Source organism: Porites lutea, chromosome 14, assembly GCF_958299795.1.
Source record: "Porites lutea chromosome 14, jaPorLute2.1, whole genome shotgun sequence".
Lineage (NCBI taxonomy): Eukaryota > Metazoa > Cnidaria > Anthozoa > Scleractinia > Poritidae > Porites > Porites lutea.
Genome location: NC_133214.1, coordinates 14,687,516 through 14,713,291, shown reverse-complemented (window position 1 = coordinate 14,713,291; position 25,776 = coordinate 14,687,516). Strand labels below are relative to the sequence as shown.

At 38.0% G+C, this 25,776-nt stretch overlaps 2 protein-coding genes across 2 annotated transcripts; one reads left to right on the top strand and one right to left on the bottom strand.

Moving 5' to 3' along the window:
• The first annotated feature begins 89 nt into the window (after positions 1 to 89).
• On the top strand, positions 90 to 10,994 carry LOC140924103 (proliferation-associated protein 2G4-like). Its single transcript, XM_073374105.1, has 14 exons — positions 90 to 264; positions 1,942 to 2,070; positions 2,444 to 2,549; positions 3,827 to 3,896; positions 4,327 to 4,419; positions 4,802 to 4,865; positions 5,624 to 5,702; positions 6,430 to 6,587; positions 7,373 to 7,424; positions 7,744 to 7,838; positions 8,153 to 8,210; positions 9,317 to 9,386; positions 10,161 to 10,214; positions 10,738 to 10,994. The coding sequence occupies exons 1-14, from the start codon at positions 165 to 167 to the stop codon at positions 10,801 to 10,803; spliced, it is 1,194 nt and encodes a 397-aa protein (XP_073230206.1). The 5' UTR covers positions 90 to 164; the 3' UTR covers positions 10,804 to 10,994.
• Positions 10,995 to 13,839: 2,845 nt separating this feature from the next.
• LOC140924296 (carboxy-terminal domain RNA polymerase II polypeptide A small phosphatase 1-like) lies at positions 13,840 to 22,726 on the bottom strand. Its single transcript, XM_073374326.1, has 8 exons — positions 22,544 to 22,726; positions 22,056 to 22,228; positions 20,015 to 20,113; positions 18,852 to 18,908; positions 18,428 to 18,520; positions 17,890 to 17,988; positions 17,108 to 17,194; positions 13,840 to 16,471 (listed from the first exon to the last, which is right to left on the bottom strand). The coding sequence occupies exons 1-8, from the start codon at positions 22,620 to 22,622 to the stop codon at positions 16,310 to 16,312; spliced, it is 849 nt and encodes a 282-aa protein (XP_073230427.1). The 5' UTR covers positions 22,623 to 22,726; the 3' UTR covers positions 13,840 to 16,309.
• Positions 22,727 to 25,776: the final 3,050 nt, after the last annotated feature.

Sequence of the window (25,776 nt, the reverse complement as noted above, 5' to 3'; positions counted from 1 at the left end):
GTTGGATTTTGCGTTACCATCTAGAGAGGGGTAAGGAAAAAATACCCGCCAAATTGAGCACGGCATCACGGCATCCTGGGTACCACTTATTCCATTCTCCCACGTGCAAGGCCGCCATCTTCGAAGGTTTTCATTGCGATTGGAAAAACATTTTTTTCAGTAAAATGGCAGATAAAGGAAGCGATTCGGGCGAAGAAGAAGATCCTACTATTGCCGAGGATGTCGTTGTTACGAAATACAAGATGGCCGGCGATATGGCAAACCGTAAGTGTGGTGTCAAGTTTTTAGTGTCTTATTGATTGAATATTCCAAATATGATGTCAGCTCGTACCGGCGTGTTCGCTCTACAAACTTCCTCTTGTTTTGTCGGACCAGAAAATCTAACATTCTATGCTCATTTATCTGTTACTCTATTCCCTTCATCCGTTGGTGTAACCTAATTTCCCTCCACTCCTTGTACTTTAAGCTTGTCGCGTTGGAAAAAAAAAATGGCTACAAAGCTTGAGTAAAATTTTACCGTTAAACCATGTACAAACGTTGTACATTTGATATAACCTCGTCACGGATGTCCTCTCGTACTCTCATCTCGTTATAATTTGATAACCTTTTTTCCTTGTCATTTCAAATTATAGAAATCGAGCTTCAATCATGTTTGGATATTCTTACTTTAATTAAGTATATCATAATTAAGTAATAGCTTCTGACAGGTACCTCTCATATCATGTAGGGAATTAATGTCACCAATGAGTTTTATAATCTTTTATATGAAGCTGTGGTTAAGAGGAGGCTTTGCTTCGATCTAAAACTGCAAATGAGTCTCAAATCTTCCATATTCAATTATTGTGGATGAGAGAACAACAGATGTGTCTTCTTTACATTTTGTTAATGGCAAGCTCGAAATTCAGCATAAATAAACCTTGTCACGGTTTTCAATGCCATCTTGACGAGTAGACAAACGCGTGAGAAATTGCAGTGTTTGTATGAGAATCTAATGTCGAATAATTTCCGTAAAATAGCTCTTCTGAAAAAATATGATTTGTATACTAAAGCTTCGCCCCTAAGGATTGAACTGAAAAAAATCAAGGGCGTTACATGCACTAGAAGACCCTGAACCACTTTTTAAAATTATCTATACATTTGTCTGTAAGAAAGTCCCAGGAAAATTACAGACAAATATATGGAAAATCTAAACCAAGCCTCTAGAGAAATTTAAGAACAGGTACACCCCCAAAGTTGTTTAGAACAATCCTTTGCTTTGTAGCTTTAGTTTACAATTGATATTTTTTTCAGAATAGCCATTTTGTGGAAATTATTCAACATTAGATTCTCACACAAACACTGTAATTTCTCACACATTTGCCTACTCGTGAAGATGGCGTCGAAAACCGTGACAAGGTCTAAAACTGTTATGCCCAGAATAACTAAAAAGAAGAAAATATGGATTTCAATACAGCAATGAGTCCAATATGATAAAGTGCAACCATTAAAATATAAAATGCTGAGCAACTAGTCTGGAGAGTATGGCAGTTTTCAATGAGATCTCGAGCACAACAAACGTTTTAGCAAAAAACAAGCCTTGTACTTGTTATACACTTTGCAGACTGGCTGGGCAGTATTTTTCCTGTGATACTGGTTATTATGCTATATAAGATGGTTAACTTTTTTTAGTAAGTGGATAAACTATAACTATTCAAGTGAAAACCTTTGTCTTAATTTCATGGCTGCTCACTTCTCCAATGAACAACCATTCTCTTTTTTGGCAATAGTGTATTATTAAGCTTTTCATGCACAGTGATTGGCAATTGGTTTGCTCAGAGATGATTAGCCATTTGCTATTCACGTCCAAGCAGCCAGCATGCATGAAATTAGAAATTTCTGAGGCTAGGCAGTTTTGTAGACTTGGCCTTACCATGGATTATTTTTTTGTGTGTTGTATAAAAGGTATACTTAAGAAAATCATAGAGGCTGCAACTGCAGAAACTACAGCACGAACCCTTTGTCAGTTAGGAGATAACCTTATCGATGAAGAAACTGGTAAAGTGTATAAAAAAGAAAAAGAACTCAAGAAAGGTAAAGTGGCGACTTTTTATCTTGATCTTCTTTCTCTCTCTTTTGGAGTCAATAATGAAGGGGTGCCAGGAAAATAGCCCAAAGTGACTGCTGATAATTATTGGCATTCTCCTTCCAAGTTCTTTTATGTTTTCTTGTGAAACAAGGGAAGGATTTGTCTTTAGATCAGTACTAATCAAATTTTGAAGAAGCCTTGGGCCCATCTTCTACCCAGCCATTCAACTTTGGAGGTGTCTAATTAGGGTTTGCAAATTTCTCTCACCTCTTGATGTCAGTTGGTTGAAATGCTATGCTGCGGCCATTTAAATGAAATTTTCTTTCAGTATTGGTTATATCTTTGTGCTGATGGTTCTCCCTTTTTATCTTTTTAAAGGTATTGCATTCCCAACATGCATCTCAGTAAACAACTGTGTTTGTCATTTTTCACCTCTTATGAGTGAGCCGGATATCACTTTACAGGATGGAGACCTTGTCAAGATGTAAGACATTGGCAATTTATTCATCGTTAATTCATGTAACTGGGGATTATAAAGTGTCCACACAGACAATCCTTGCAACTTTTTTATAATCGACGGCGTGAAAGGAAGTAGTGTCTGTTAGCCCAGGACTAGTGGATTTTGCTATCGGGGTAGTGAATTCTGTTCTTAACTTTCTGACAGGCAAGTGAAGTTTTTTGAGGAATTCAAATTACGTAAGAACTGTGGAATCAATCGTGCTCATCAAAAAGTTTTTGGGGCTAGTTGAGATCAATTTTGAGCTAGTGCATGCTAGCTACAGCTTGCTTAAATGGCAAACTGTAAAACTGACTTTCTTTGCCCCCTGATAGATAAATATTAGATCTTCTTTTTGGTGTCAAATTCTTGGCAGAGTTACTTGAATGATGGGTGCAGGGCTTTTGAATACCACCAGGTCCTTTAAACTAGTTGCCCTCAAATTTTGCGTTCCTGGGTCAATTACAATTTTTCATAAGTTTATTTATGTTTTTTTTTTATGTCCATGCCTTTGCCTGGGCCCTTGCCCATTGGACAAGTGGGCAAGGAAAATTACTCACCCAGCAGGAAATCCACTGTCTTGTCCCAGACAACTGGATGTATCCTACAAAAACAGCTGTCTCTCGTCGCTCCTTGCTGCTAAGGATACTTCGCCTGAGGGACATCTGTGTCTCAGTAACAGAAATTCCGTACCAATGACATAAAATCTGTCCAGAGTCTGCTCAGGAGCTCTGATTGGTTGATGTAGTAGTTACGGCATAGCTACTGTTTATGAATGGCAAACAAAAGACAAAAGGTCACAAAGGTTAATGTAAATGCCATGAATCTACGACAATACAGTCAATATTTGAGGAATATATATATTTCTTTAGATGAAGCATTTGAGTTTTCCTCGAGCTTGTTTGTAGAAGAACACAAAACTCTACCATAATCAACTGGGGAAACATAAAACAGAACAAATTTACATTTGGAACCCCCAAGCTACCAGATTTATTATGGAAACATTGATTTAAGTCACCAGTATGGAATTTCAGTGGCTAAGGGGCAGACATCCCCAGTCAGTGGTGAGGAGCAAGGCTGTTTTCGCAGGCTGAACTGGTCAGGCCTTTTTTCAAGTCCACTGCATGGGTGGAGGAGAGGGTCAGCAGATTATTATGACAAAACTTTTTATGGGATAGTCTACTGAAATAATCAGAGGGTAATGATGGACAAAGAACTTTTTGCTTCATGCTGTGAAGTTTATTATTTTCCTTCTCTTCTTTCAGAGACTTTGGTGTTCATATTGATGGATATATTGCAGTAATTGGACATACAATTGTTGTGGGAGCATCAAAAGTAAGCTGAAAATGCTACATAGCTAATTTCCGTGGTTTGTGATGGTGGAGGGGGGGGGGGGGGGGGCGGAAGTTGAGCACAGCGCTGAAAATCCTGGGGTAATCCCATTTGATTGTTGATCTACTTTCTTGGATTATGTGACTAGGGTACTCTCAGGAGAGGACATATCTTCCCCTTCCCTATCCAGTCAAGTCTTGCCATCCTTCCAGACAGTCTAATATGGCAGTGATGGGTGAAAAGTTTTTGACATTCTTTGGTTTCCTATGCAGCAGACAAAGGTTGTTTCCTGTCATATTCAGCTCAGCTCACCTAAAAGGTCCTGGTGCTTTTCCAACACACTTCCAGTGAAAGTGGTGAATCCAACCCCCATATGTAGTATTAACACTTCATTGACACCATAAACATTTTATAATATAATAATGTTTCACAGGACAATAAAGTGACAGGTCGCAAAGCTGATGTGATTCAAGCAGCATACTTAGCTTCTGAAGTAGCTCAAAGACTCGTCAAGGCAGGTAATGAGGTAAGGCATCATCTCATTATAATAAAGGTTTGGTTGTATCTTTTTTGAAGTAACAGCACCAGTATTGTAATCTTAGGCTGGGTACCCTGTGCATATGCCACAAATGAATCGACCCTATGCATCATTCAAAAGGTGGCTGCACAGGGTACTAAACAGGTACTGCACATTACCATATATGATGGGATTCTTATATCTGGAATTTGTTGTGAGATTTTTATGATTTTACATGGTACAAGGAAGATCTAACCTTCAAATCAGTGTGTACCATCCTCTGGTGTTCATGTTTTTTCTAGGTCATGTGGTATTGATTCTTTAACATATTTTTTTCATTTTTTTAAAATAAGAAATTGCAGCTTGACACGATGTTACATTATTGTTGCAGAACTATACAGTAACAGATCAAATACAAAAAGTAGCAGAGGCATTTCAATGCAAGCCTGTTGAAGGTACTATTAAGTATTCTTGGTTGTTATTATTAGTAAAAAAAAAAAATCAGCCTTTGTAAATTACACATTCAGGTGACAGGGATGTCATGAAATTGCCAGGGATTTCCCCAGCTCACTATGAGCATCGCCCATTGGCTGTTTTTATAGGGGAAAAGAGGGAAAGAGATGTTCAATTTCCCAATTTGCTTATACAACTGAGTTAATAGGGTAGATTGGTCATTGTAGGAAGATAGAGAAGCTGAGGTTTTGAACACTAGCCCTTCATTAGTGCAAGCAAGATCTCTGTTAGAGCTAGGTCTTAATGGGCTACTCTAGCCCTCTATGGTGGCCAATCTGCCTTATACCAAATCTTTGTATTTCACTCTGGCATTAATGCAACAGCATACTTCCTCTAGAAACTAAACTCTTCTTTTATTTGTTGAATTCCCTACCTACTAATTATCTGGTAACTTGAAATATCTGTGACAGCTACTGTGTCTGTGGTACATGAAGTCACTGCACAAGTGTAACAAGCACAAGAGATTGTTTCAAATTTTTGGCAGCTGATAATTCCATGTCTCAGTCGAGAGACAGTGGTAATCACAAGATATAAACGTAAATGGCTTTTTACGCCTCTCATGGAGCAGTCTTGTTCCAACTTCAGTTACCATATCTGTCTAGTTTTGGTTCTTGTGTAGTCGCAGTACTCTGTTAAAGTGCTATTCATCAATTTCATTGAATAATATTTTGTGAATATTAATTTAGTTTTATTTTGCAAGGTATGTTATCGCATCAACTGAAACGAAACATTATAGATGGAGAAAAACAAATTATTCTCAATCCATCAGAGCAACTCAGGTAATCCATTTTCTAAAGGGTAACATTACTGTCCATGTCACTTTGGTCATTATTTTATCCACAAATTTTGCTTTTTGAGGAGGGAAGCAGCTTCTTTTATAGAAAATAGTTTATGTTTGAAAACTAGAAGAGAAGGGGCCACAGGATGCTTTATATGGACAGAACTTTTTGATCAATATAAGACTGCAAACAGCCCATGTCTTGCATACGTCAAGAACACAAGCAGTCAAAACAATAAGAAGTGTGGAGGGAAGGTGAAAACAGAGAGTAAGACTATGGAGGGATGCAAAAGAAATGGAACAGACTAAAAAAAAATATGGGTGTCTAGCTGAAGCCTCCACACCTCATGCAAGAACCTCTTGCTGGCACTTTATACCTTGCGAAACCAATTTTGAGATAAAAATGCCTTTTTTGTAGTCTATAGAATATATCTGCTATTAATATCTTTTAAAAGTGAGCAGCTGAAGTCAATTTCACACAATATTTGTCTGTAAACTGTTTCCCCTAAGACTTCGATTTTTGCCAATCAAAAAACAAGTTGAACTATCTTGGTGAGATTCCACTGCACTGGGTTTTACTAGGCTTTGTTCTTGTTAAAAAGGGTTTGCAGCAGATTTCCAGTTGAATTAAGATTTTAGTTCAATGTTTTTGTCTGTCTTTTTTTTACCTATTTTTGCCTGGCCATTTCGACAGAATGTAAGTAATTAGAGTTGTGTTGTTTTGACAGGAAGGACCATCCCAAATGTGAGTTCGCTGTACATGATGTGTTTGCAGTCGACATCCTTGTCAGCACAGGAGATGGGAAGACTAAAGATAAAGACACCCGAACAACAGTTTACAAGAAAACTGAAAATGCATACAGCTTGAAAATGAAGGCATCTAGAGGTATGCAGACTTTAAAAAAATGTATAATACCGGGTAACTAAAGTACTATACTATTAATTTTGAAGCCCAGTCGGCTCTAATCCTATGTGGGTTACTGTACAATGTAAATGCTTAAATGTGTGAGTTGTCCTGGAAAATTTACCATCCATGGATTACATTTAGCACGTACATGAATGTTAAGCCCCTCAACCAAGGCATTCTTTCTTGCCAGGACTATAGCATAGGGAAAAACGAGGCTAGCAAAAACCATTTTAATTTCACATAGATCATTTAATTTACATATGGTTTTTGAAAGTAATATTTTCTTGGACAAGTCTCTAATGATTATTGCTTTGGACTCCTCATTGACCTCCCTCTCTCCCATACACACAGTGTTACTATATATCTCCAGCCACAATTGGAGTCTTCGCTGTCACACTTCTTTCACCTACATATGACTTCCCCCAAGCTGTACCCTGTGCTTTCTGCACTTAGCTTAGTTGTATTTGAGTATGATGTCCAGGCTCATCCCTGCAGGCTGGGGTCACTATGTTGTATTCTTGGTCAAGACACTTTACTCCCAAAGTGCCTTGCTCCACCTGGGTGTTTGAATGGGTACCAGCAAATGCTGAGGTGAACCCTGCTATGGATTAGCATGCCATTCTGCAGCGGGGAGTAGAAATATTTCTAGCTGCTTCATGCTTTGGAAACTGGGATAAGTCACCTGGCTAAAACCCCAACTGGCTTTGAGGCACAGTTTCATAAACTATTTGGAACTATTCTTAAACGACATCTTTTTGTTGCAGTTTTCTTTAGTGATGTGTGTAACAAATTTACCAGTATGCCTTTTACACTTCGGTAAGTATTCTGTTGCTTGTTTCTGGTTCCCATCCTGCTTTTTCTGATTTTGACTCCTGATTTCAATTGACCAGGATGATCAAAGGATTCTTTGGGGTTTGAAATTTTAGATACTGGAATTTCTTTGGGTGGCTTGATTTGATTAGAGTTTTTTGGGGTATTCAAAATAATGTGAAGTAGTGCCTGTGTATCCCAGCCTGTGTGCCTGCGTGGTTAAGCGCCTGTGTATAGCAAGCACCTAGGCAACAATGGAAAGAGGGAAAAGGCATCTTCCCATAGTACCCCACCCACTTTCTTATTATTTGTAATCTTTCAACAGAGCATTTGAAGATGAGAAGAAGGCAAAAATGGGTGTAGTGGAGTGCAGGCAGCACGGTCTTGTAGAACCCTTTAATGTCCTTTGGGAAAAAGAAGGTTAGTTCTGGGCTTAAACTTTAAGCTTGCACATTATTGCAGCCAAGAAGGGATTTTAAACTTGGACTGAAGGGAGGGAACATAACCCAAGTTCAGACAGAGATAGTAGATATTGATTGCCTTGCTGTTCCTTTTCTCAAGTTAACTTAAGATTTGGCCATTTCATGTCTTAGTTCTCCAGAGATTGCATATAAATATAAGTGTGAAGCACATGCAGAGTTTTTGTTTTGCTTTTTTTAAGTCCCAGTTGCCATCGCTGTCATCTTTTCATAATACTCTTCTCTTCGTGATCATTGACATTTTTCTCTTTTCAGGTGAATATGTAGCACAGTTTAAATTCACACTGTTACTAATGCCCAATGGCACAAGCAGGTGAATAAGAGTTTGTCATTACTTTGTAGTTGCCCTGTAAGTGGTCCTGTGATTTAACCATTGCTGGACATTATTTTGAAACCGGCTATCTTGACATTAAAAAAAAAAACTGCATAAAACCATCAAGGAAAAATTAAAAAGAAAAGGAAAGACAAAAAAGTCACCTGTTCAGGCGCCAGTTTTTTTAGGGCAAAGGAACAAATCTCGAGGATGCGCGAGAGGAGAAAAGGAGAGGGTGCCCCTTTGTGTGTTCCCCTCTCGCAGCCTGAATAAAATAATTACTGGCACCTGCTATGCAGGCTAACAAAAAAGGCACAGGTGGACAATATGAAAGATTAACAGGTTAATAGACTTTGCTGATGAGTGGGTGGTTTTGCATTGCTCTATGCAGTGTACCAAACAGAAAACACCTCAAGAAAGTAATGGGCCAAATTTTGGTGGCAGGGAAACACTCTAATCTTGGGGTAAGGGAACCAGGAGAGAAGCCATCCTGGGGGAAGTCAAGATCAAGTGGTACCGCGGGTAACCACCCTGGACAGGAGTCCTGATCAGTCTCCAGGGTGGGGGAGGGGGCGCAGGAGTCCCATATCCCCTCATCTCAAGGAACTAAGGGGAACCAGAAGGGGGGCCCTCCTGGGTGGAGAACAGATCAGGCTGGTCCATTCTCTAGGGCCTGGTTCCTTGTTTAACCCAGGATTAAGCAAAATTTTAAGCAAGGGTTTTCTTGTATAAGAACATGTAACTCAAGCTTACAAAATACTGTTTGGGCTTTACTCCAAAATACAGTAATGATAGCACAAAATGTGACTCTGAGCAATTCATAGGAAGGTAAAATACAAAAATGGAACAAGATTTTAATCCTGGATTAGTGCTAATCGGCCTTTTAGGAACTGGGCCCAGGTTAGCATTTCTTCAAACTTAATCAGTCCCTGCCATCTCTGACTTTGAATTACAAGGAGTTACCTGCGATTTTGTCACTTAAATTATTTCTTTGCTAATGGTAATTTCCGTAGCTAGTAATACACTGGAGTTGTGGCCAATTTTTGGCAAAACTAAACAAAATTGACAAACTGCCATAATTTACACCATGCAACTGTTTTCTCTAGGATAACACAAGGGCCATTTGATCCAGAAATAATTCAGTCAGAGTATTCAATACAAGATGAGGAAATCAAGGTAATATTTTGACGCATACATTAGTGATCATCCAAATTTTACACAAACCTGAATTTATGCACTTAGTTCTTTCTATCGTCTCTACCAAATTAAACAAAGTTTATATTAATGAGAATGAAGAGAACAATATAATTTGTTGTCAGAAATAAAAGTAGTGCTTCACTTTTTGTGCAAATTATCTTCATTAGTTCTGTTAAACAGTGTCACCCCTCCCCCTCCAGTTAATGAGTTTTCTTAAAAGGTGTCTAATGCTTCCTACCTTAGTCTTATTTAGAAAAGTAATTTAACAGAACCCACTTTCCAATCAGGATCCAGCCCAGAGTTGGCTTAATTAAATCAAGGAATAAATTTCCTGAAATGCGCATCTTCCATCCAGCCCAACACAACAGCTTGCCAGGGCAGGTTACTATGTGGAAAGAAAGTACAAGCAGCCTAACCCCACCTACAATATAATGACATCTTCTAAGATCAGCCTATTACAACAACCGTGAACTATTTCAGACTTTGCAGTCAGAGTACAAATGAAGCTGCGCTGCCTAGGAATTGGCTGAACCATTTATAATCTTGTGCCTTGGACTCAATTTGAAGCATTGAACTGGACCTGTTATAATCAACATTACACCATTAATTGCAAAAAACATAATAAGGGACCGGGAAATAGTTAGGGTTGTAGTGTTGTAAGAGCAGCAGTATGGAATAGCTTGGTCTGATGGTTTAGATGTTATCAAGATGTTATTAAAAATTTTTGCTTTGGTCTTCGACTATAATTTCCAGGGTATCCTTGCAACATCAGCAAGTCGAAAAACACAAAAGAAGAAGAAAAAGAAGGTAAGAAAAGGAATGTTTAAAGAGTTTGAGAGTCATAAGTGCATTCTGTGCACATGCAGAGTGACTGAGTTTTAGAATTCATTGCATAAGTCAAGTTATAATTACTGGCTTAATTTTTTTTTTTTTTTTTTTTTTTTTTTCATGAACATGACTTAACCAATGAGGTGCTCAAATTGATTTTTACATTGATTCAGCTCTTAGAGTCTGTTATAACAATGATAAATATTTAATAATAATATCCGAGGTTAGCTGAGTGTGATAATGTAGAACAGTGAGGCAGTTTTGGCGGGTAACACCCCTCCTAAGTTCCTGTGCCTGACATCATTCTTCATATTACAGGGTAAATTTTGAAAGCCAAATTCAGTAACGTTGTTTCATAATTTTACTTAAAATTAATGTTTATCTTCCATTGTCAGCTGCAGTGGATAGTTACAAAAAAATTAGCCTGGAGAATTTATGCTAATCAGTGACAGAGAAAAATAATGATTAATTTAAAATGAATTATTTTTATTCTGTTCTACAGGCATCAAATAAAGCAAGTGATGCGGTTGCAGCAGAAACTAAGAATGATGCTGAAGCTGACAACTAAACTGACCACTGCCATCTTGATTTTGACTTTACTTCTTCTGAAGAACCAGATTGCTTTTTTGCAACATTCTTGTCAGACTGTCGTGAAAGTTCACCTGCATAATTGTCTATTTTGTCATCCTCTTTTTGCTGATTGAACAACTGCCACCCAAAAAAACAACAGTAGATTGAATAAAATTTGCTCTTACTCTATTTGTGTCATAGTTTTTACATATCAGTTGTAAAGTTTGGGGGCTAGATATGAATGCTACCTACGTTAAAATTAATATGCTAAGCATTCTCAGCAATAATCAACCCATTGTTGAATCTGGCTTAAGCTAGACCTCTTATTCATGTACTAAACAGCAATTTATTCACCTGAGGTAAGTCAATGGGTGTCCTGTGAGGCTTCATTACTTGTGGCATTCCTGTGTCAATAATCATAAGTAAGTAGCCCAAAGAGAGAACCCCAAAAACTCTTTGTAATAATGTTGTTTGTTCATTTTCTTTCGTTTTGAACTTTTCACACCGTAGGCATGTTTGAAAGTACAGTTGAACCTCCATTAAGAAGCACTCTTGAGGTAGCCAACCTCCATTTAACGGCTACTTGTCGGTGCTCAAGAGAGGTTCGTCATAAATTAGCAAAATTATTAGTAGAGAAATCACTTTATTTTGAAATAATTATGCGATGGGAGCAGCATTGCTGGTCCAGAAATCGGTTGTCACCTATCTCGGACTGTATTTTCCTTTATCACATTCTTGAAATGATACCAAACTTAGTGTATCAAGCACTTGATGGCCACTTAATAGAGGTGACAACAATGGGAGAACTCTCGTTAGGGAGGCCAAGAAGTGGCCGTGGTTCCTTAATAGAGGTGGCTGCCGTATAATAGAGGTTTAATTTCCCATTCTTTTCTAGAATGATTTCGTGACTTTGATTACTGGCCGCTTAATAGAGGGCGGCTGCTTAACCCATTCGCCCCTGAACCGCCCGTAACCGCCCGTGCGGATCCACGTCCCTTCTTCCGCTTGTGACGTCATCAGTTTTAATGGTCAAGGACAACTTTGTCCGCTAACGTGTGCAGAGTGAAGAGATATTTCAAACCATATCAGAATGAGCACAATTCAGTCGAGGACATGTAACATTACCCGAAAATTGCCATGTAAATCTTGTTTCACTCCGGTCCACTACTCACCTGCCTTTTCTTTCAGTTCTTTCGCCTAATCCTAAGATCCTAAAAGCTTTCCTAAAAAAGTTTCCCACCAAAATAAAGCCTACTAAATGCCCAGCAAAAGAAAAACAAATGAGGCAAGAAAAGCAAAGAAAGAGGGGCGAAGAGAAAGCGAAAGTAAAAGCCAAGATTTAAACCCAAAAACTCTCGAAATTTTGCTTTCTGCGCATGCCCGAACTTCGCAAGCTGATACTTTTGCATCTGTATCAGAAGGCCGCGAAGAGTACGACCTGCAAACAGCTTTGTGGTAAGTTTTAGCTCTTAACAGCACGACAATGACCAGAAAACCACTCGACAAGCTTCAAAAAGCGTTTTTCGGCTAAATCCCCAGGGGCGAATGGGTAAATGAACCTCCCTGGTATTACAAACAATTTTCTTTTCCCCGGTGTAACAGTAAACTGTATGGGAAACAACCTCAATATAGTGAAACCTCGTTATAGCGAACAAATTTTGTCAGTCCCTTGGCAGTGGTTAAAACAACACTCACAAAAGTGTCAGATACTCAAAGACTTCACAAGTGTCAATATTATCATGACAGCACTGAATGTATTTTTCATTGAACTAACAAGTCTATCACCTCACTTTTTCAATACAATGGTAACTGTTTTACAAAAATATTTGTAGCTCATTTGTGGAGAGGAAGAAGAAAACGATATTATTATCACAAGCACGACTATGTTGACCTGAAAAACTACTTTCGGAAGCCTACAGATAAATCTTTCACTTTACACTACATCAGGTATAATTTGAATGACTGATGATTTAACGTCAAGGATGTCACTGACTCTTGGCCAGGATTAAAAAGTACTAAAACAAACACTGCAAGAAGATCTGCAGCCCCATTATAATTTGACAGCAGAATACATTAGAGGGATTTGTAGAATGAAGCCCCAAGTGACTTGATAAACTGCTCAATTCCTTCCAATTTGCTTTACTTACATCGTACACTCATGAATAAAATGGGAGAATTTAACATTACATCAGGCCGAGTCAATAACAAGAGATGACATCAAAGCCTCGCTATTACAATTCTTTTTTTTTTTCCTTAAAAAATACAATAAATTTTAGACATGCTTGGTACAAAAAGTCAAGAAGCTAGTAAAACTAGGTTTGTAAACACTGGCTAGACTACAAATAGGTCCTGCCCATCTACCCCTCCCTTAAGCCAACATTTTGCCCTAAGTGAGAAGTAGTTATTAATATTGTTTTAGGGGAGGGGTAGGTGGGCAGTTTCCCAGAAACGTATAATGATCCCAGGGTCATGCTCTAGCAGAGCCCAATGGCCCCTGGCCATGGTGCTCAACTAGGAAATCTTACTTTTTTCATACAAATTAAATGCTGGGCACCCTAAATTTTACAGGTTCAGAGCACTGGGCTTCCTTCAATTTTTCTTAGAGCGCAGCCTTACAGTGATGATGACAAGAAAGTAATTCCCTGGAAGGGTGGGCGATAAGGTACATTCTGAGTCCCGTTAAAGGGTCTTTGTCATGCTTTTTGCTATTGGCCTTAAGGGTTATAGGGTCATGACAGCACTACCCCACGTGGGTGAAACATTCCTGGAGCCCCCACACCTCCACCAGGAAAATATAGACCATGGAAGCTAACAATGCCAATTGTAGAAAAACCCTCATATTTTACATGTTTTTAATTCGTTTAGATTGTACAGTAGTCCCAGACTGTTTTCTAAAACTATTTTGGGGATACTAAGAATTGAGTAGCCAATTACGAATAGCCTACATGAAACAATTACATTCATCAGAGATAACCAATAATTATAAGATTTTTTCCTTAGCTCAAGGGACAGCAACAAAATCTATGTGCAAGTGTTTTTAAGTACAAAGATTTGCTTTAATTTGCTTTGTATTAATATAAAGTAACAAAATAAATTGGGATCAAGTTCAGTTTCTGGGATCAACTGCTCACCTACCCCTCCCCTAACCCAAGATTTTGCCCCAAATGAGACACAAATATGGACGTTGAGTTAGGGGAGGGGTAGGTGGGCAGTTTCCCAAAAACCTAAATTGACCTATTCTAAGAGGAGGGACATACACTATGTACCACGTTGTACCACAACCACACTGATGCAAGAAAACACTTTTTGCTTAAAAAAAAATTGTCTGGTTTATGTATGTTGTTGAATAAAAGAGTCCTACAAGTTCAAGGGAATATTAATAATAATGATATAATATTACAATATTATATAATATTAATAATATTGTTGCTACAACTTTAATTATTGAGTCATAAGAAATTCTCAGGGGAGGGGTAAGGGTTGATCCTCATACACTGTAGTGCCATTCTGATGGGCCTGGTGCACGGTTTTTAAGGCCAAAAGTTTCTGTGGCATGAGGCATAAAAATTTTCTTGAAAAACATAAGACTCTGCCATTATTTTTGTGAAAAAATACTGTATTTTTCCAGCAAAAACTAAAAATACAAAAAGGTTAATAATTCTGAATACTATGGTTATATTCCCACTCCCTCAGATGCCACATAACTGATTACAGGCCCTGATAATTTGCTTTAAAATTGAAAGTGATACGAAACCACTATTTTGTTGCTAGGACACCACTGTAGCTATTTATAATATTTGAAGGCAATAAAAAGGTTTCCAAAATTTCAACAATCCTATGTACATATGAGTAAAAATAGTACAATCATACTATTGAGATAAAAATATATCAAACTAAAAAATCATAAAAAGTTTCTTATTTTAAGGTACAGTTATTGCTCCATGGTTAATTATAGGTAATAGGCACCGCCCATAACCAGTGCATTAAAATTGGTGTTTCTTGGTGTTGCAGATATTGTTGTTGGTTAGCTATTGTTTGTGGCATGGGTATATTGTTCATTTTACAATAACTGAACAAATCCTCGCACGCTGATTGGTCGAGAGCTATGGTCTATGAGAGTATAGACCATGGAAATGACGTAAATCATGCGGTGCCAGTTGTTTTGTTTTTGGTTTTTCGTAAAAATAAATGTTATTGTAAAAAACAATCAACTACCATTTTCCATGGTGTACACTCTTATGGACCATAGAAATGACGCCATAAAATGTTCAAAACTTTGCAGTGAAAACACTCGCCGTTCCACTTGAGTTTTGAACATTTTATGACATCATTTCTATGGGCTATAAGAGTATGGACCATGGAAAACTGTGGTCGATTTGTTAAGTGTCTTTACAATCTTTTGTTTTACATCATTTGGAAATAATCGCCCATCCTCAACACCAAGAAACTACATGAGTACCTTAAAAATTGCAACTACTTGAATGCCGCCATTCAAGAGTACGTTGCATGTTACTAACTAAAGACAATTGTAGAAAACTCTTTTTAATGATGAAGTTTCCCAAGAAAATTAGCAAGCAAGCTGCACTGTGACATTCAAAATTATCTGTACAATTTCAGTGAACTGCGAAGCTTATCTGATGAGCCAAGTTTCTAGGGCTGACACTAAAAGGTCTTTTTGGCACAAAAATTAACTCAATCAAGCATGGCCCTTTGAGATTGTTAAAAATAAATGGGAAGATTTGTCAGTGGAATATACTGTAAACTGCTGCCTATAGCCTCTCTCCCCCATTTATAACCCCCTCCTCGCTGTGGATATAACCAAATGTGTCAAAACTGAATTTGATTTATTATGATGTTTTGTAGCTTAAAACACCAGCAAATGCAAAATACATTATTTTAATCAGCAATGCTATAGCTCTATTTCAGTTATAAGCCCCCTCGCATATAAGCCCTTTGAAGACCCCTTACAAAGATGTATAAGCACATGCAGGGCATATCAGCGGCAGTTTACAGTATATCTGATAGTCTAATCTCTTTGTCTGAGAGGCTATTACCAGAAAATCAGCAGTTTTCACACATTCCAACTGACTGATGGTGCCAAACGTTTTCTGAATTTTTTTTTAGCTGCACAGCTTTCCTGTGAATGCACATTGCTTGCCAATATTTATCATAACTGGGCCCAAAAGCTGGATAATGCTATCCACCAGATAAATCACTATCCAACGGATAACTTTTTTTTAACGGAAACCAATATGGAGTTATCCACTGCATGCAGTGGATAGAGTAATATTCATCTTTTGAACAATGCAGCTAGAGCCAGATCTACTGTACAACTGGGCTGGGCATCCCAGTATTTGGTGAAAATTCCTACTTTAAAAAAAATGCATTCTCGACTTTGTAAAAGAATAACAACCGTTATTTTTCTACTCGAGGCATTGTGCACGATTGGAAAAAAAAACTTTCAAAAAGGAATGAAAACTGTTGATAAAATGATTTACTGTGAATCAGCTGGTGTCAAAAGGATGGCACCTTGTCTTCAAAGTATTCACGTTGTCATTTCTCAAAAATGCACACACGTCATCGACTTCATTTAACTTCTCCAGAAGGGGTATCAATTCTAAAAGCTCCATGTCTGAAAAGTCATCAAACCAAGACACAACTGGGACCTGTGTAGAAGGCAAAAGACAACATTATTTAACCCATTAAAAAGAAAAAGTGTCAGAGATATGGTGTGACAAATGCCCTTGAAGCTGTGAGCAAAATCCAAAAAAGTAACGTATATGCAGTTGTATCTCCCGTAAGCAACTAAACAAAATGTGGAAACATAGTGGTCCCTTACGGAAGGTGGTGGTTTACAAGAATCAATACCACATGGTGTCTCTTCTGAGAAGAGGTCCCTACACATCTACTTTGTGGACGATAACTTATTGCATGCAATTTCTAAGTTACAATATGTGTTGTTCCATGTTGCCATTACAAGTTCTTTGTATACCAGTACTTTATGTAACATAGAACAAACATAGAGATTAGACCATGCGTGCAGCGGTTGGTTACACGGGGTTAAAAAAAATAGCAAAATTACTAATTTCGTCATCCGCAAAAAGTGATGGTCACAGTCGCTTAGAAGAGGTGATCTCTTACAAGAGGTTCCAACTGTAAAGTTTTATTATTTTTGATTGGTAGTTGCTTATGGGTTGTTGTCGCTTACTAATGGCAGTTGCACTCTTACTAATGTTCGACTGTATTTCTCCTTCTATACAAAGAAACGTGTTTTCAAGTTTTCAACCGAAGTTGATCCTTACCGCATTCTCTGGGTGAAAACTGTATGACGCTGGTGAATTATCCACAATTAAAACATGCTTTAAATCTCGTCCCAGTTTACTCAAATCCTAATAGACAACCAACAATCTGTTAAAATGCGTAGTACTAATATAATGTATTTAAATATGCATTTTCTGTTCATAGTAATTTAAAACCCAACCTTTCAGTTAATGTGTATTGACTTAATTATATACAGGTTGTGTTGATTTCTATTAAATTTGCAACTTAAGTTTAAAAGTCGATAAGCTTGTTGTATTAAACACATTGTGACTCACTCTCTACACAACTAAACATATAAATATTTCTGTTTTATTTCAGATGAGATCAGTCTTTACTGTCCTTTTATTGATGTAAAAGGTTGATATTACAATCTTATAGACGAACAAAGTAAGAAGTTATTAATTAATTAAAATAATAATTAATGTACAAGATAAATAGGAGCTCAATGCACCATTTGGTTTTCTTGTTAGCTCCCTAAACAATTTAGGTTCCAATTAGCAGGTAACAGTTTAGCATTTACAGGGGCAAGCCCCCGCTTTAATTAAAAGGTTTTTACCCTTTCAAAAGTAATAATTGCGGCCATAGTCGACAATTTTAGCGTCAATGGTGAGAAGGCTGGAAAACATGGCCCGTACATCCGCCATGATGGCATAATTATGCTTATGCATAATTGCTTATTATTAAAGACACAAAAGAAATGGGTAATTTCACTCTATCATGTCTATAGGCTTGATGGGCTTTAAACAACAGCCTGCTGTTGTACCTTTACATAGTTTCCTCTGTGAAATACACAAGACTCTCTAAAAAGTCTTGCACGGAATGTCCCCCACTTGTCCAGCAAGTCTGCAACTGGGTCAGCATACTGATAAAAAATGCAATATGAAAACATTAATAACAATAATAATAATAATAATAATAATAATAATAATAATAATAGTAATAATAATAATAACAGGACCTGGCTATAATAGGAAAAATGTTGTGGACACAATGTTTCTCCTGATGCAACTCCTTGAGTGACAAACATTGTTTTAAAACCAAACTTTGTAACCAAGGAGCAAGAACGTCTTTACAATGTAACTTAATCTATGATGTAAAAACAGTTCTTAATAAGGGTCAAGGAAGCACCAGTGGCTAAACTGAAAAACATTGCAATCTTACTACAGCACTGATCTGACTTTATGTCTCAGACAATCCTTTGGAGGGAAAAAGTAGTGCAATTATGTATTCCTATGATTTCACTAGTTAATCTAAGCAAATCCAACAAAAACTTCCAAAGAAACAAACAAAGTCAAACAAACCTTTGATAAGCTGGCCGTGAATAAAACACATTCAAAAAGCTCGCCAACTCTTTGTAAAAATTCATCCACATGGGGCCGTTTTAACACATACACCTGAAAGTCAAACAAACAAATGCTTGTTTTGAGGTTGCCCAAAAAATGTGTCATAATTAATAATAATAATAATAATAATAATAATAATAATAATAATAATAATAATAACTCCAGGAGTGATACTGAAGAACTTAAGAGGGAAACCGGACTCCCAATTATAGGGTCAGAATTTGCTGTACTTCTTGGAACGCCCACCATATTGAGGAAAGGGTTCCTGAAGTCTAAAGGCCTCAGGACAGGACAGGACCAGACCAAGAGTAGAAAATGTTGCTGCTGTGCAAATTAGAAAAACAATAAGAGTAATACTCTACTCCATTTCATTTGATAATACCTGGTGTATTGTGCCATCGATCTCAACAGGGACAATAAAATCTGCATTATGAACAGGCTGCAATAAAACAAAGAATACTCTTCATGAAATCCATGACCAAGACTTGGTCACTCACGGACATTACTTCGCTGGACAGCCACCATTTGTGTTTGAGAGGCTGGGGGGCGAAAAAAACATTTTTTGAATTTTTCAAGATGTTTTTATTACTTGACTCATTTTGCCATGTCACCTCTGGTTCCTCAAAATAATGTCTAAGGAATGATTGCAGAAATTTGGTACTGATGATGCCTCACTAGCCAGACCTTAGAAGTGCTTCTGATTGATTGGTTGAAGCAAATTTTCATCCAATAAGAAGCACCACCCAGATCTGGGTAGTGACAATGTGGAATTTCTGTGCTCATTTCTCAGACGTCCTTTTGCAGGGAAACCACAGGTGGCATCACAAAATGTCAGCTGTCAGCACATAGGGCAACACATGCCGCTAAAAGCTTCCAATAAATGCTGTACCAAACGACAAAGAAGCTTACCATCAGTGATCACAAGGCTTCTTTGACAATTCGTAGTTTTTTTTACCATTGTTACGATTGGCATGGTGTGCACATTTTGATTTATCATATCCTTTTGTGCGTATTTGACATGTGTGAGGATTTTAGGAAAAAAATAAATTTTGGGGGAACACGTTTTTGGTGCCCATTATTCTTGATAGTTTAAGGATTAAGTAACCCATTAAGTTCCAAAAGTGACTAACATTAATTTTCTCCCAACAACATCAAAACATCCTCAAGCAAAAAGGTTATGAGAATAAAAAAAGATCACCAAAGGGAAATGCTTTGGTCTTTCATCAAATTCTCTCAACTAATTCTTCAAGGAAATGTTTCAAGATTAGTTTGGAGAATTTCAGTGCCAGATCCAGACCTTGAAATAAGAGGGGAGGGGGGCGGGGGTGGTCATCCAGACCCTTAGATAAGGGGAGCATGGGGACCTGGTCTCCAATAAAAAATTTTTCAGCCCTTTAGGCCTCAGTTTAGTCTAAAAATAAGGGGGACCCAGGCACCCCGGGCCCCTCCCCTGGATCTGCCACTGAATTTGTATGTGGATGCTGATTGCTTGCTTTTTTGACATTCACCACTACTATCATTACTTTCTCAAAGCCATGACTGTACCTTAAATGAGCTATGTACTAGTGTTTCATCAAGGTCTATAACTACACATTTCTTATGCATATCCTGGTGTCTGACAGCAGGAAGGAGATATTTACAGGGCTGCAAAACAGAAAGAAATTCACAATGATACAGTCAGTACTTGCCTTTGTTCTGAACTATTAAATCATGTCACTAAAATTAGCATTGTCTAACATTATTTAACTTTTTTCAAGTGAGAGATTTTAAGGCTCTTGCTAATAATGTTGACATTAAGTTTGATAATACCGTAAAATTCCAAAAGTAAGCCCCAGGGCTTATATTTTTCAAAGGCCATTTTTGAGGGGCTTATTTTTGGAGGGGCTTATCTATGGAGGGAAATTTGCATTTCAAAATCGATTTGGCTAGCCTTACAGTTGAAGGTAAATTTACCGTTTTTGCTTTGTTTTACTTTGTATTTGAGGGCAATATTCCAAGTGCAAGCCCTCAGGGGGCTTATATTTGGAGGGACGATTTAACGGAGGGTTTTTTGCATTACCCGTTTGGGGGGCTTATAAGCGGAGGGGCTTATTTTTGGAATTTTACAGTATCATGTATAAAAGTTATTCAGCCATTTTAAAGTGAGAGTAACCTTTTAGGCTCTTGGCAACAAATCAAAAACCAGTCATAATAATTTTATTGATTGTTTTTATAAATACAAAGTAAAGATATTGTTTTAAGTTCATTAATGATTCATAAGAAGATTTCAAGCAAAGGAAAAATAACCCTAATTATGACAAAAGTTTCAAAACAATATTTACTTGATGATTATTGATAATTTTAAGTTTTATCATATCAAACTCTCAAAAGAGTTTTCATCTATATTATATATTCAGACACTGAGTTTGATTCAAATAAGTGGTTGCAATGATCTATTTAATCAACCCTGTCCGCTCAGATGAAACACTCTTTCAGGTGACTTGTTTGATGCATTACATAACACTGCTCTAACTCTTAAGATTGAAATAAAATTTGCATGGGTAGATACCAGAAATAAAACAAAAAAATATGCAATATGTAACTTATCCTTTGCTCACTATGGGCTGTTTTAAGAGTTTGTTAATGCTTAAGACAATATTCAACTGTCAAATTTTAAGAGTTAAGCAAAAGAGATACCACTGGACAAGGCATATTTATGATCAACTCTTTGCCAAGAAAGAAAGTAGATCAATATGATAACAACCAAAGTTATCAACTTCGAAATAATCAAACAGAGACGATGTTTACAAGGTAGTTTTTCAAGACTCGTGATCCGAGTGTATAGTTTTGCTACCCTGGAATAACTATACACAAATTATTAACGTACAAGTAGTAAAATATTGTAAAACAAGCTAAAACGCGGCTGATCTGATATAATTTTTAAGTCAAATATTTGTTAGAAAGAGCAATATAGGGTATTTCCTTTTGCAGCAAACATGCAGAAATTAATTTACACCGACAAGGAACCAGCCGGAGTGATCACTTCTCTTCCATGAACCGAATTAATTGGTATTGTTTTTATATTGCTGTACCATATAGCAATTTTTAACTCTCAAGAAACAAGCTCTGTAACATCGATCTCCGAAAGCTGCAAAACCATAAGCGTCACTGAGTAAAACGTTCGACCGTGGAAGAAACCGTCACGAGGTGTCCGTTTCTTCAATGAAATTGACAGTTTTTGGATGTACTTGAGATCACGAAACGCCCGGCGTGCAAACTATGATCAACGACAAACTCGAAAATCGAATTTTTACTACTTTGGAAAGAGCTGGAAAGAAGCTCTTTCCACAGCAATTCGAGCTACCAAGGGAAAGAACTGAAGCCTTAGAGAAACAATTTGCTCTCAGCTTAATGAAAACAAAGGATACTGCGTGTGTGCATTCCTGGGATAAATTAAAGTAAGGATTTTAAAAATTAATAGACAGAGATCCAGACCCTAACAAACAAAACCCCTTTCTAAGTTGAAAGATAGAGTTATGCGAACAGTAGTTCATCAAAATTACAGTTAAACACCTGGCAAGTAACCTCGACGTACGGAAATACCAACCTTCGAATCAGTCTTGTCTTCGGTGATCGAATTATCATTGTGGTTGTGGTTGTGATTGGAGTGCGAAACAGTTGTACACGGACTTCCAGCAGCTGTCGATTGGGCGCCAAAACAGCAGAAAAACGAAGAAAATATGTTCCGACTTCTCGGCTTTTTGGAGAGTGAACCAGGTACTGTAAGTCACCAGAAAAAGTTAGTGAACTGAGTGAACGTGCAAGGGGACAAGAATAGCAAAATATCAAACGTATTAACCAAGCGGGAGCTGACAATTTAAATACAAATGTTAACAGCACTTTCATTAACTCAATGACGGCAATCGGAGATTCCCAAGCAAACAAGCTGTAAGAAAGCTTGAAATAATGTGCTTAAAGAATCATCTCAACCGCTGAAATTTAGCCGGTATCGCTCTAAGCGCCTCACAAAATTCGCGCCGTGACTATGGCTATGACAAAATGAGCAATGCAGTGAGAGTGGAAGCCCCTACTCACACTTGACTTGATTATACGGGTTCACCTCCACAGACTCATCGTCCCTTGTAACCTGCGTTATAATGGACGTGCTGTCCATGAACGCGTTTAAACTCAGCCCAAATGATCAATCTTTTCCTCACAATCAGTGTTCATTTGTTTTCACCTCAAAGTGCTCAACTTTGAAACGAACAGTTACAAAAAATTATGGGCTGTCGGAGACTCCAGGGGCTTTTTGATTGACAGAGAATATATTACGGACCGTCGTGATTGGAGCAAATCAACTGATATTTAGCATAATTTGATCTTTGTGTATGTGCGCTCTTTGGAATTCAAAACTCACCTGGCATTTTTATCTCATTTTCCGTGATTTTCACGCCTTCCGAGCACGCAAAAAGACAAGCGCTTTAGAGCAAATCTATTGTTTTACACAGGCTAATATATACTTGACGAAAGTATCTTTGAAACAAAAAATAAATATTAGTGTGTATATTAATTTCTCGTGATGGCCCGGGTGCACGCGCCACACGCACGTTCACGCACACGCTCTTATAAAACTGCGGAAGCCAAAAGTCAAAACATAAAGGAAGAAGCTTTTTCTTTTGCATGTTTTCCCAAATACACCTGGTAGGTTCGAGGAACTATCCCAGCTCAGACAACGGGAAGGTTTGGCCCTGGGAATATTAATGTTTACTTAAAATAGCCTATATACGGGTCGCAGGAACCGGGGGGGAAGGGAACACTTTGGGTGGAGGTGTGCCGCCGAGGCCTTCCGGTTCAAGACAAGGGACCTTATTCATTTCGTTTTGCTCACAGAATTAAGTTATTTTTTAAACTAAACTAATTAAGTAATTTTTTAAACTACAGCTGACTACCGATAATTCGAACCTACAAGGGAAATAGAAAAAAGTTCGAGTTATCGGGAGTTCGAGTTATCGAGGGTAAAATCATGGATAATAGAAAGACCCAGTCTTTCTATTATCCATAGTAAAATTATATAGAAAACGAGAAGCTTCGAGTTATATAGGGTTCGAGTTACTGGGATTCGACTGTAACTTCATGAAATTAGATCCTCTTGAAAAAGCTCTATTAAAACTATAGATTTAGACCGCTCATCGGTCGAAAAAGACACCCTGTTCAAGACTGAAGTCGACCCCAAAAACCATACCCTGTTCAGCGGCACCTACCTTTCTAGGCTGCTTATTGCTGTTGCCTCAGCTATTGACTTTTAACTGCTTCCCATTCGCCTTAGATGTCAAATTGTTAAAAGTGCACTTGAAATTTCTTAAGGCACGTTTTAGCAAATCCGGACAGATGTATAAAATCTCTTTAAAAAGGAATTGAAATTACTTTCGAAGCTAATAAGACAATGGAATTTCTCAGAATAAAATCTCATTGTAGCGTGGTGTCGTGCAGTGGCAGATCCAGACCTTGAGATAAGGGAGGGCGGTCATCCAGACCCTGACATAAGGGGTGGGAAGGCCGGTCTTATAAAAAATCTTTTCGGCCCTTCTGGCCTCAATTTGGTCTAAAAATAAGGGAGGGACCCGCCCCCCCCCCCCCCGGGCCCTTTCCCTGGATCCCCCGCTGTCGTGACGTATCGAGGTAAACTCTTTTCTTCACGGTTTCAAGTCGTATAAGGCCTGTTTACATGGAGTGGGGGACCCCGGTCTGGTGAGGTTGGTTTCTTTCGTTTTCACGCTCTGGGGGACACAAAACAAAAGAAACTTACCCCACTAGACCGGGGTCCCCCACTCCATGTAAACAGGGTCTAAGATTGGTGAGTACACAAATGACCTGTCAAAATGAAATCAACGTGCCCACGGTTTTTTGATTTGCAAAGAAATTTGCATGTGATGAAAGGAATTTTAGTATTAGTTGCATAAAATTTTAGATGCAATTTAACGCATTACGAAAATCTTTTTTTTTTATTCCTCCCTCCTTACATTTTTGAATCCGAAAATTTTAGGTTTCTTTTTCCTACGAAAAATAGGTTGACCTGGGCTGTGAAACTTCAGAAAATCGCAGGGAATTTATAAGAAAAGCTCCGAAAATTGTACATGAATGTCATCTAAACATTTTTAGCCTTCCTCAAGTAATAGAAAATTCTAGGCAATATTTGCTTCTCCGAAAAGATATGAAACAGTCGTTGGGTAAGTTCCAGTATGTCGCCGCCATATTGGGAAACTAAAAGACGTGGGAGTGTCCCTGCGGACTCGGTTGCGCAGGCTATTGGGGATCCGGCATGCAACCTCGTCCCCAGGGCTTTTCCTTTAAAAAATGGGTGGGGCCACTCATTTTTTAAGGGAAAAGGCCTGGGGACGAGGTTGTCCGGCATGATTACCAACCGTGTTGTGTGCCCACGTTAGTTGAAAGGAGGGTGCAAAGTGAACTGGTTCAAGCGGCTGGAATTCGAGCCTACACAGGCTATGAATAATAGGGACCTTACGATCAGACAACGGCGACGTTGTACGTTCATGACAACGTCGCTGAAAATAGACTCCGTATCCTTTCAAACCATATCGCGATTATCACAAGTCGCCCAAAGAAGCAAATTTATGTTGGAGCTGAAGAGAGAGGGCCACGCTCGAGTTCAGAAAGAGATAGTAGAATTTATCGCCTTACCGTTCCCGTCCTCAAAAAAACTTTTAAATTTGGTCATTTCACGTCGTAGTCGTGCAGCCCGGCAAAGAAATGTACAAAAAAGCGTGATGCACGTGTAATTGCTAACTAATCCTATAGATGGTTTTCACAGTGACGTCATCAAAATTGTAAAGTCAAAATAGCGAGGCTTTACGAATTCCTATTTACACTAGGTTGAAGATAAACAAAAAGTAAATCTTTGTACAAGTTTCCATTCCCGTAGCATATTTCATTATGAAATTACAGCAATTTGAACTTCCGAGTTTTTACAGTACGTGACACCAAAATGGGAATGCTGTCTCGTTGAAAAAAGTCTCTCCTTTTAATTTTCGGCAGTATAACCATTTCAAGTATTAGAAGATAAGTTTATGCGCACGTATGCTAGTTTTCGAGTGAAAAGAAAGAGCTTTTATAGAAAAAGTGAACTCCAGATGTTTTTGTTGATTTTCGGCGGCCATATTGGTGGGCCAAAATGGTACACCAATATGGCGTCTCCATATAAAGCTCTACAAAGGTACATGAAACGATTCGGCAAATAACTCAGAAACTGTGGGCCACAAAGACCTGAAACTTGGACAAATCGTTTATATATTAGTCTTTTACATCATTTC